Source organism: Hippocampus bargibanti, linkage group LG03 (assembly GCF_051943395.1).
Source record: "Hippocampus bargibanti isolate YZ-2025 linkage group LG03, ASM5194339v1, whole genome shotgun sequence".
NCBI lineage: Eukaryota > Metazoa > Chordata > Actinopteri > Syngnathiformes > Syngnathidae > Hippocampus > Hippocampus bargibanti.
The window spans coordinates 13,999,502-14,011,708 of record NC_142736.1 but is presented as its reverse complement, the minus strand read 5'-3'; the positions used below and the strand labels follow the sequence as shown (position 1 = coordinate 14,011,708).

Genomic DNA, 12,207 nt, shown 5'->3' with positions numbered 1-12,207 from the left:
GTTGTTTCATGTTCGACTCCGCAAAATGATATTGAACAAGCTCATCGCTGAGTCACAAAACATTTGCACCAACACAAATCATAGTAAAAACAAACAAACAAACTCATGTATTTTGTTTTTCTACTTTCATTCCTTTCATCACTTTGCTGCTGTGAAATGTAAATTTCTCCACTGCAAGACAAATAAAGGCAAGTACAATCCAATCCAAACAAACAAACAAAAAAACGACTTTTAAACAATTCAGACACTTGGATTGTTTACTCATTATCACCTTAAATCCAATTTGTCTCTCACCGTGATACAAAGGGGCACTTACCGTCTTCAGTTTCCTGCCACACAATGCCTTCAAGATTGACACTTGTACCAGGTTCACAGGGTCCTAAGCACTCTGGTTCCGTGGATAGGGCCACATCGGATGTGTTCACTGCTACTGAACGTGTTCGCACCATTATCTGTTCACATGGTGAAGCAATCTCACTGTTGCCTACTGCAGCCAAAAGATGCAGAGGGGGAGGGACTGGCGTTGAAACAGGCGATTCCATCTGCAAGGGGAAAAAAAGATTGTTTAGAGCGACCAGAGACGCATGAGAGAATGATGAACCATGATGTAAACACACCCAGAGATGATGCTTAGATATACTTACGAAATGCCCGACTTATCAGATGTGAAAATTGCACATGGATGACATTGTGGTATGTAATGTGGTCAGCGCCGAGCAGTTAAATTGGTGATATCATCCAGCATTTGTTTTAGCCTTAGAACTGAATAGCATTAAGAGGAGCCTGAGAGTGCCTTTGTAATGCATGTTTGGTCCAATACGCCTTTAACCAATTTCACTTGCTGACACACAGGCAAGTGTGACTCGTGCCAGCAGTCATCTCGCAGAGTGATCACTCATTAAATCCCTCACTTAAAAACGCTAGTTGTGGTGAGGCCGCTGGGTGCACGGAGTCAGGAATTGATTCCAACTGCTCTGACACTGTGACAGCAATGAAAAGATATTCGGCGTACATGGAGAAGGAAAAGGACAGGAAGGGAGGAGGGAGTCATCAGGGAGAAACTGATGGAGTGAACTGGTGCAAGTCAAGTGTGTGGGTGGAGGGAAGCGAGACAAGAAGATAAGTGGTGATTCAACAGCTAGAGTGACACAAGGCTGGGAAAACATTTATACCACTTTTTGCATAGTAAGAATGCAACTATTTTGATCACAAACCAATATTGATTACCAATACAGTGAGACCTCAGTTTACGAACTTAATTGGTTCCCATACAGAGTGTGTAAGCCAAAAAGTGTGTATCACAAAAAAAAATGCATAGGAAACCATTAAAATGGGAATAATCCGTTCCCAGGTTTCCATAAAATATACTTTTCAACTAAATAAGCCTTAAAACTACACACAACATCCCTTATTCTATGTATAATAAATGTGATATTGTATTGTAATGGTAGAAATACACTGCATGGTATAATAAAGTCACTTTATTTACAATTGTGATGGTCGTTGATGGCTCTTAATTGACACCTGTTGCTTTCTGACTTGTAAGGTCTTACGAAACTGAGGCATCACATTATCATTCATCATGTTGATGATTCTCATAACCTTTTCTGGATGGAACTGTTCAATAAAAGCCTGCACAAATCAAATCCTCAGCAACAAGCTCCTCGATGTCATCTGCATCCACTTCGAGTCCCGTAGGTGCTGGCAGACATTTTATTACAACAAAAGGCCGATGATTCCACGGACGTGGAATAAAACGCGTCATTAGTCACGTGAAAGCATCGACTAAAAGCAATGCCTTTGTGTAAACTTTACACAAAGGCGTTGAGTCGATGTGAGAAACACGAATGAGGTGTGCGTTTGTGGCGTCACATGTGCACACCGCGGCTGTCATGTGAATCTCAGCTTGACACATCTACCACGCTGTGTGTCACTTCCCTGAGAGTAACTTTCTCCATTTCCACCATTGCCACCATCCTTCGCCTAAAAGCTTTACAGTGTTGTGTAAACTTTACACAAAGGCGTTATTTAGTCGATGCTTTCACGTGACTAATGACGCCAAAATTGTCGCGTGCGACTTTAGCGGTGTGCACATGTGAAACCACAAACGCACACCTTGTTCATGTTTCTCAATCATCTCCTTCTCCTCGACTGTGATTTTATTTTTTGTGTCTTCTCCGGCTGAACACGAGTGGTGGGGTGGTGTAGTGGTTTTTTTCGGTCCCATAATAGCAAAATTATCTGCAAAAAGCTCCTCGGAGGCGATCGACGTGTGAATTCAGAGAGGGGGGGCGCCGGCTGGAGCGCTGTTCAGTCGTGTGCTTCCGCCGAAGATCACTCCGCCAGATCCGAAGAGCACTCTGCCAGCCGTGGTGGGAGTGTATCGCGAAAAGTAGTGTGTATTTCAAGGTTTAATTTTAATAAATTTGACATTCGTAAGACGAAAGGTTTGTAAGATAAGGTGTTCGTAAGCTGAGGTCTCACTGTTCTTGAATATGGGCGATAACTCGTTTTCCCCAAATATATGATTACCCATAACTAGATGATTACCCATAACCCCCCCTCCACCCCCCGTCCCACACACACATACAGTCAAATATTAGAGCCAAACCCAATAACATCTTGACTGTGACTGTAGACTTGACTGCGGAACTGTTTCTGATGCATTATGTAGCGTGACGAGTTTTTGAGACAAGCAATCCTGCCAGATGAGTGGCGCTGGTGCCCGAAATAACATACACCCCAAGAAACCTTTTTTGAAAATTAGAAGAATTTTAAAATTTGAAGAACAAATTTTACTATGCAACTTCGGGTTATGAACCTGCACTATGACCCAAATCAGATTCAGAAAGTTAACTTGAATGGGTTATTTAAAAAATAGCCTTAGGGAGCCGCAGTGGTCCAGTGGTTAACGTGCCAACCTCACAGTACAAAGGTTCAATTCCATCTCAGCCCTCCTTTGTGGAGTTTGCATATTGTCCCCAGGTCTGTGTGGACTTTCTACGGGTACTCTGGCTTCTTCCCACATTCCAAAAACATGCATGCATGGCAGGCAGATTGAACACTAAATTGTCTCCAGATGTGAGTGTGAGCGCAGATGGTTGTTTGTCTCTGTGTGTCTTGCTATTGGTTGGCAACTGATTCAGAGTGTCCTCCGCCTACTGCCCAAAGACAAGTGGGACAGGCTCCAGCAACCCCCGCGACCGTTGTGAGGACAAGCAGATTGGAAAATGAATGGATGAATGGAGGGAAAAAATAAATCACAATTGCTGCAAGGAAGAGTGGGCCAAAACCCCTTCACATAGATGTAAATGACTCATTACCAGTTATAAAAATGCTTAATTTCAGATATCGAGGTTTAGGGGTCCAGGTGTTTTTTTCAAAGGTAGTTTTAAATAGTTTCTTTTTCCTTCATAAACCAGATTACCATTAAAAGCCTGCATTCTAACTTGCCTCAGCTTTGCCTGCTATTTAAATTCATTTGGTGATCTTCGATGAGAAGAGGGAATTCATTGAATTATTTCACAAAGATTTTGTTCACAGAGTGAATGTGATGCCAAGGATTAAAGCTCATGCACAAAAACTCATGCAGAATGTCAAGCGATCTTGACTTTTTTAAGACTTGACAAATTCATTTTCCAAACCTCCCCAAACCATATTGCTCGAGTGTCCCACATACATGTTGTCATTGAAACCCCAAACCATAGACCCACACCGAGAAGAGTCATATTTCACTGACTTACAAAGAGCCAGTGAACTTTGTGTTGTTTCTGTGCAAACCACATCGTATTGGAAGAGAACATGGTCAGGCTGTCTACATTGACTGTAATTACACTATAACCTGCCCACAGCGGGCCATTGTTGGGCCCATTAACTTCAGATTTATTTCGTTCATTATTCTGAAGACTCCGAAATGGATCGCGGACATTGATGTGGGCTACAAAACAATTATTTCTGAATTGTCAGAATCAGAAAACCTTTATTTGTCCCACAATGGGGACATTTGCAGTCAAAAGCAGCAATTTGATAGGGGATGGGGTGGAGGGGAAGGATAGAAAACAAGATATTCTAAGCATAACAAAATAAAAATGTCAACTGTATACTGTGCAAATAAATGTGCAAAACCGTTTCATAAAAAACTGTACAAGTTTAAAAAAAAAACTGTACAAGTTTAAAGTTGACACTAACGTGTCAACTTTAAAATGGAGCAAATTCAATGAAGCACAGCTAACTAATTCATTTGCCTTCTGAATCTTCTTCTTTTCCTTTTGGCTTTTCCCTTCAAGGGGTCGCCACAGCAAATCAGTGTCCTCCATCTTTAGAGGTTTGATCCGCATGTTTGCCTTCTGAATAAAGCATATATATATATATATATATATATATATATATATATATATATATATATATATATATATATATATATATATATATATATATAACGGAGTTGTGCACTTAGATTATTAAATTATGAAGGAAGTGACGCAACGGCGCACAGTGTGGCACCATGTCCCGCCCATAGTTTCCAGAACAATCTCGAGGAGATTCAGGGTGAGTCGCAATTTTCTGTTGGTCTCGATTAACGCGCATTTTCATGACAATATCTTATTTTGTTTCCGCTTTTGTACTGTCTAGTGTTATCTAATTAGTTCCCTTATTCATTTCGAGTCCAGATTACTTTTTGTGTCATTATTTACTTCATGTTTTGTCGAGTGGAACTTTGGAGCACATGTGCTTCATAGTGCTTTTCTATTGCGCAGTTAATCACAAGACGAAACCCATGCGACTTCACCCATCCCTTCTGCCATACTGTGTTGCAGGTAATAATTGTTTCATTTCGTTTTTATTGAACAATATTTAGTTTCTTGTGTCGTGTTTCATTTGCCCGTGAGTGTCCGTGGCGGGTTGAACTGTGCGCCAGCCATTACAAGCGCACCGCGTGTTCTGCCGAGTCTCCGCCTATGATGCGTTCAGGGACATCTTGTAAATAACAGTGAACTTGTGTTGTATTCTCTTTTTCTGTAAATAACCACTATACGATCACACGTTGTTAATTCTGTTTTGTTATCTACAATGTTTTGCATTTGAGAACAATCTTGAGGAGATTAATGTTAATCACAAGACGAAACCCATGCGACTTCACCCATCCCTTCTGCCATACTGTGTTGCAGAAATAAAATAAAAAGACACATTCACGCGTCTCGTCTTCATTAATACGGCAGCATCGTGGAGATGAAGACAGTCACTGTTGTGACACCCGTCACACACATATATATATATATATATATATATATATATATATATATATATGCTTTAGGAACTCCAGTCGGATCTCATCCACCCCCGGTTTTGACATGGTTTCTTGTTCAATGTGATGAGAAAATGCGTCTTAGCAGGAAAAAAAGCATAGACTTACGATATTCAATCAATAAATGTCAAGTGTAAATATGTTTACAATGACCTTCAGTATTGTGCACTAAACATAAAAGCTCCTTCAAGCCGATCTTATAAGACATCTCCTTGTCGAGTTTATATAAGACAACGCCTGTGAAGACATCTGCAAATGCTAAGAAAAGAACAAACATAAGCCAAGAATGTCTCTTACAGCGAAAAGCTAGATGAGACGTAAAAGTGATGGGGGAGAAAAAGATATATACACAACATAAAAAAAAAAAAAAACATCAAGGTAAGTGGAGACCCCCAAGATGCCCAGTTATGATCCGGTCAATGTGACTTGTAAAACAGAGTTGCGGTCAATGTAATCTGTAAAACAAAATATCTCCTACTCCGACGACACCATGTTGGCTATCAATGTCATACAAAAGTCAATCGACTAACTAGATAATTTAGAATAGTATTAGCTAATAATATAATTAAGTGATTTGATATAAATAATCACTCTATTGTAATAAACATGATTAGCCATGGCTGTGATTGGTGTTGTGGTTCACATTGTAAACATTCACGCAGCTAACATTCAATGCCACATTTAGAGTCATAATTGATTGGCTACCAGTCAAGACTTTCATCTACTCTTTGCCACCTCCCGAGTTTGTAGGAAAGAAAAATGAATGTCAACAAATAATTAACTGTTATATAAATGTAAATAACCTGAGCACTACTATCCTTGTTGTCAAATATGATGTGAAATTCAAGCCTTTTGCATTTTCTTTACATTACATCCACATCTTAGCTGAGATGCAAATGTAAACACACTGATACCTTGAACATGCATCATCACCCTTATCGCTTTATCATTTTATTTTATCTTACGTTAGTTTCACAAGTGTCCGTCAGGATTTATTGACCTAACCTGAGATCTTGGGGGTTGTATTTTGTGCCATAAAATGTGGAAACGTGTGTTAGTACATTGTCCTTGTATCTTTGTATCATCGAATTTTGAGGAACAACAGAAGTACACCTCCTTTTAATAACTTTAACAGCGTTTTTAATAATTAACTTACACACATCTCTGAAATCATATCGAGACTGCAGGATTATAAAAAGGTTTTGTATAAAGTGAGGAAAACATTGATAATTTAGAGTGTTCTATTAGCCTGCTCTGCAAGTTTTTTTTTATTTAAACGAAGAAACAGGAGTACCCGGCGAAAACCCATCCAAGCACCGGGAGATCATACAAACTCCAAACAGGAAGCAGAGAGCAGGAATCAAACTGTATACATTTGTATTATGAGATTGCTGTGCAAACCAGTTGTCCACCGTGCTGATGCAAACCATTATTTACAGAATTCCATAATTATGAATGTACATAATCACTATGATTAAAGATACATATTGCTCATTTTTGTGGTTTTGTGGGTTGAACCCCACAACTCTACACATGAAGAAAAAAAAAGGGGGGGGGGGAATAAAATAAATTATGGGCAAGTCTGTGATTTAAAGGACAACCGACGTCTCCGGACAAGTTGTGTCCATAATTTGTAAAATAGCTTCAAATGACTTCTACTGGGGGTATTTTAATAAGATTCCACCGTATAAAGCTATATTTTACGTTTTAAGACTCGCGCTGAACATTCAGGAAGTCTCGCTTTTGAGTTGGTGACGAGTCCGTACGTGACGTCAGAAAAGGACCGCCTCCTCACCGTAAAAAAGACGCATTGTAGCGTCTTTCCATCGTGTCAATGTATTTTGCTGGACTGTTTTTTTTTAAACCATGTCTTACACCCAAAAGCCGCCAGCAGAGGGAGGCAAACTCCATGGGAAGATAGTATCAGCCTGTGTAAACGAGCTGATTCATTCCTCACCGGAGCTGGTCGCCATTTTTCTGCCTCTTCCTCTGCCTCCCGTTTGCCTCAAAATGGCCCAAACAAATTCTTTAATGGATTGCAAACATGTATGCTTTGCTAATCAGGACTATTTGAATCATGTTCATAACTGGATGTGTAACAAGAAAGCATATTCTCCGAATCTGAAACCATTGTTTTGATTCACAAGCAATGCAAGACGTCTTGGCGTGACGTCACGAAAGGGGGGGGGGGGGATTTCTGAAAAAGCCCAATTCGCAGCTCAATTTGTTGCAGATTTTGGACACTAAGTCATTTTTATTGGTGTTTTGCATTTGACCAAAAATATCATACTGCATGTTTTGGGTATTTTAGATGCTATAAAACGTTTTTCTGGTGTCAGTTAAAAAACAAAAAAGTGACGTCGGTTGTCCTTTAAATGATGTCTGAAATAATAATGTTGCTATTGCTTCAGAATATATTGTATGTAGTTGCTGTTTTCATCCAACCATCCATCCATCCATCCATCTTGTTTCAAAAAGCAATTTGACATACAGTGGGACCACGGTTTACGAACCCCTTGGCTTACAAACTTTTCTGTTTACGAACGTTACATTTATGAAAATTTTACCTTGGCATACAAACTATTTTTTGGGACACACATGGAGCTGCCACAACGAGTGATGTGTCCTTCGTGAATGAGCCCGTTCTCTAAACAAGGAAATGGCAGCGGACTTTTTTGTCCTCTATTCCCCGCCCCCAGTCATCGGTTAAAGCCACATGATTGGTCAAGAACGCAGCAGTGTGTGTGTGTGTCTGGGTGGGGGGCGGGGGGTTAAACATTAAAGAGACAGGCAGACAGAGAGAGCGTGTGAGAAAACACACACACACACACGAAAGGGAGAGGACAGAGCTTGAAACAAAAAATAAACAAAAGTGAAAAAAAAAACAAGTACAATGGTGAGAAAATGGATAGAAAACATTGAAATTTGGACCCATTTCAACTTTTATAGTTCAAAAGCAGAGTGTAGACTGGAAGGTTAAATATCCCATCAATCAGGCTCCACAAATAACCCGCACAAGTCATCTATATACTTGATGCAAAAAGCTATAAACCCAACTAAGCAGATCACACTTGATGGACTAGATACAATTATCACAGAGAAAGCACCTTCAAGGGATCGTCCCTCAAGATGGTGAAAGAAGCCCATGTTCCTCATCAAGTGTTTAATGCTGAGGAAACCGGACACTCCATTCCATCAAGCCATTAACAACCATCAGAAAGGTAAATAAAATGACTTTATTGTACAGTACAGTTTATTTCTTTGATAATAATACTATAGCACATTTATTATACATAAAATAAGGTATATTTTGTGTAGTTTTCAGGCTTAGAAAATTAGAAAGTAGAAAATTATGTTTCATGGGGACCTGGGAACGGATTATTCTCATTTTAATGGTTTTCTATGGGAAATTATTTTTTGGGATACACACTTTTCGCCTTACACACTCTGTCTGGGAACCGATTAAGGTCATAAACCAAAGTCCCACTGTATAAATGAGAATTGTTTTGTATATATATTTTATTACTCCCTCAAACTATACGTTTGGTTTATTTGCTCTTAAGGGACAATTTATTCACAATTAACTCTCTTCCATGCTTGATTTAGTCTTGAGAACAAAATTTCATGGCAGTATAAATACATCTTTCAGCAGTATACATTTTAAACAACCATCCATACTTGTTGACGCTTATAAGGTTTAGGGCAAAGAAAACTGAAGGGCCCTTGATGTCCACTTGTCAAACTTCCACCAGATCTGTGTATTATTACTGCCTCAGGCAGAACTTTGAACAAGCACAAATAACAGTCAAGCGTCAAGTTAATCATTTGCAAAAAGGCATTTGCATCTTTGCGCTGCATTGAATTCACAATGCGCCCCCACTCACACCTTTTTTTTTTCAACACTTGGACTGTTGCATACAAATGGAAGGCAATAGGCTCTGTGGTTGACTGACCCAACACTCGGCAGGTGGTTTGGTATACTTTCCACTTGCCCTGGTTCAACATGACCTTGCCGACCTAATTCTTTCCTTTTCCTGGCTCAATGTGTTGCCTTCAAGCTATGCCTGGCATTGTTTGTAAAATAAAAGAGGGGGTTGGGTTTTAAGTGGGTAGAGCTGGAAGATTTGCTGACAACATAAACAGAATTTATAGAGTATTTATTGGTAAACAAACACTGATGGTAAGCGAAACAAAAAACTCATTTATTTGTATTCAATTTCAGGGGAAAATGTTTTCTTCACAGTTAATAAAAGGACCGTAAAATAATTAAAAACAGTGGTCCAGATTAAATAGTTGTGAGCATTTTATTTGCAGCATCGTACTCTGCACTCTTAGTCGCCATTTTTGCCCATTCCTCCTCATCAAACTGATCACAGTTCACTTGAAAACTACAATGAGCTACATTCTTGTCAAGGTCATGCACTCGCGTCAAACATGGAGGGGGGCTGTGCTGAGAGAAGAAATCCAGATAAACTGAGCCCACATGGATTTCTTTCTTGTCAGTCCGCTCAGCTGTCCTAAATGTTATCTTAACAGCAAAGGAAAACCAGACAAGAAATTGAGAGGCTGTTATTAACACCACTTGACACCAACAAATTAGATACATTCTGTCTCTCTGTCTGTCTGTATGTCTGTCTGTCTAACAGACACACACACACACACACACACACACACACGCACACACACACACACACACACACACACACACACACACACACACACACACACACACACACACACACACACACACACACACACACACACACACATGAGTTGTCCACTTTTCTCCCACATCAAAAACATGCAAGTTAGGTTAATGTGACAATCAAAATTGTCCGTGTGTGTGACTATGAGCTCGGATTGGTTGTTTGTCTCTTTGTGTCCTGCAATTGGGTGGCAATCAGTTCTGGGTTTCTCCCACCCACTGCCCGAAGACCCGTGGGCAAGGCTCCAGCACCTCCACAGCCCTAGTGAGTATAAAATAAAGCGGCTCAAAAAATGGATGGATGAGTTTTAGCAGTTCCTGGATTACAGGACATCAAAATAGGTTCACAGAAGACAATACAACAGCTTGTTGTCAGAATCATATGCCAATTTAATTCTACTGATAGAAAACTCACATGATCCTGACGGAGTGCCCAGGTCAAGTAACACACTTTCCCTCTTGAAACACATCTACTCTGTGAATTGTTCAGATACATCACTTTAGTCTTCAATCCACTTGTGTATGAGTGACACGATTAGTCTTTTGTGAGCATGCCACAAAAGGGATAAATAAATAATACATCTACATTATTGTTATTCTTTTCACCCTTAATACTATCCAACGCACTAATAAGTCACGCTGGTTTGTCGTCAAGGGAGCAGGTGAAACGCAAAACCCACTGTAACGTACCAAATCTCATCTCCTGCTGCCAGCTGCTCAGCAGAGATCTGCTGCTTACCGCCATCTGAGTTTGATGACCTTGTTAGTTTGAGTGCCTAATCTGCTAATGCCCTGATAAAAATAAACAGTCAGTGCAGTCATTGTAGTCTGTCTGCAGCTGCTGTCCACGAATACTGATGATACATCCATCTTTGTCTGCCGAGTACATTTATGGTCAGACTGATGGTCCCTGGAGCTCAACTATGATATTTGATAAAAATATGATTGTTGTCGATGACAATATGAGGCTAGTTAATTCTTCTCATCCAATTGGGGATCTTTCATCAAGGGGTTAAAACCCCTAAACCGTTTCCTGGGTGCCTTGGTCTCATGAGAACACTACTGAGTTGGGTTGTGGAGACCATCTTTTCAAACATGAAACACTTATTTATCTCATAATGGAGAATTTTGCATTTTCAATGTCAAAGATATATTTTTAATGCATATGAAATAAAAGTTGCATATTGTGCATTGATTAGTTCTGCTTACTCCTGTCCTGTCGCTTCTATACCCATTGACGGAAAAGAAAGTCAATTGTGAATGCATGGAATCTTGCCAATGTTGTCACACTATTGTACTGCTTTTTATGTCGCCAATTGGGCCATGAACAAATGTAGCTGCAACTTTACTCACAACTAATACACGTCAAAACAGTATGGCAAACAATTCTCATCTTCACTAGACCGATTTAAAGAAAAGAAAATCAAGTTATCTGGCACTTAATTCACATCTTATTATTCAGCGACCAAATTGTTGAGTCCTCCAGAGTAATCAAATAGTAATGTATTCAGCAATAACATTAACAATGAGAAAATACCTCATTAGTTTTGACATATGACTCCAGTGATTAATTTAAACCAAATGGTCCCTTCTGCTCAAGGAATACGCAACCCTCATGGATATAATTAAATATAATTTAAACATCGACATTGAAGAGCAAGGCTCCACTCAAAATTTAATTGAATATGGAAGTACATAGTTGTAGTCATACACAGCTAAGTATCATACACAGCTAACGTCTGTGTAAGCTCTCAGTCGTACAGGAGTGGTCCATCGATGAGAAGGTTTCTTCAGCCGTCATCTGTACAAAAGTGAAGGTTTCGGACGTTTCGCCTCCTATCCAAGAGGCTTCGTCAGCGAACTAAAGTCTGACTGGTCGTATCGGCCCCATTTATATATCCCAGACATGGTGGCGCCGGACACAGCTATGATAGGTCCCTACTCTCAGCTAAGTATTAAACAACCCAGCCACAAATGCAAATTAACTTTAAATGATCCCCTCAATACATGGCGGAAATATTTTTCAAAATAATTTGAAGCAAATTATTTTGTACCATTTTTAGTGCTCATTGCATTTTTTTCTGCCTCAGGTTCCTGTTTATATGTTTATTTATTGTACATTGAAGGATATCTGAAGGATATCTGAACTCCAAAATGTTCGACAGAAGCAGCGCTTCGTGGAACATTATTAAATTAA

General features: G+C 39.6%; 1 protein-coding gene across 2 annotated transcripts in view; it reads right to left on the bottom strand.

Annotated features, from left to right (window-relative positions):
* The window catches only part of znf609b (zinc finger protein 609b), a 97,853-nt gene that overhangs the window by 30,945 nt on the left and 54,701 nt on the right, over positions 1-12,207 (bottom strand). For both annotated transcript variants that reach the window (XM_088992104.1, XM_088992103.1), the window contains exon 3: positions 317-542. In XM_088992104.1, the coding sequence (XP_088848230.1) occupies positions 317-542 (226 nt within the window). The remainder of the gene's footprint in view (positions 1-316; positions 543-12,207) is intronic.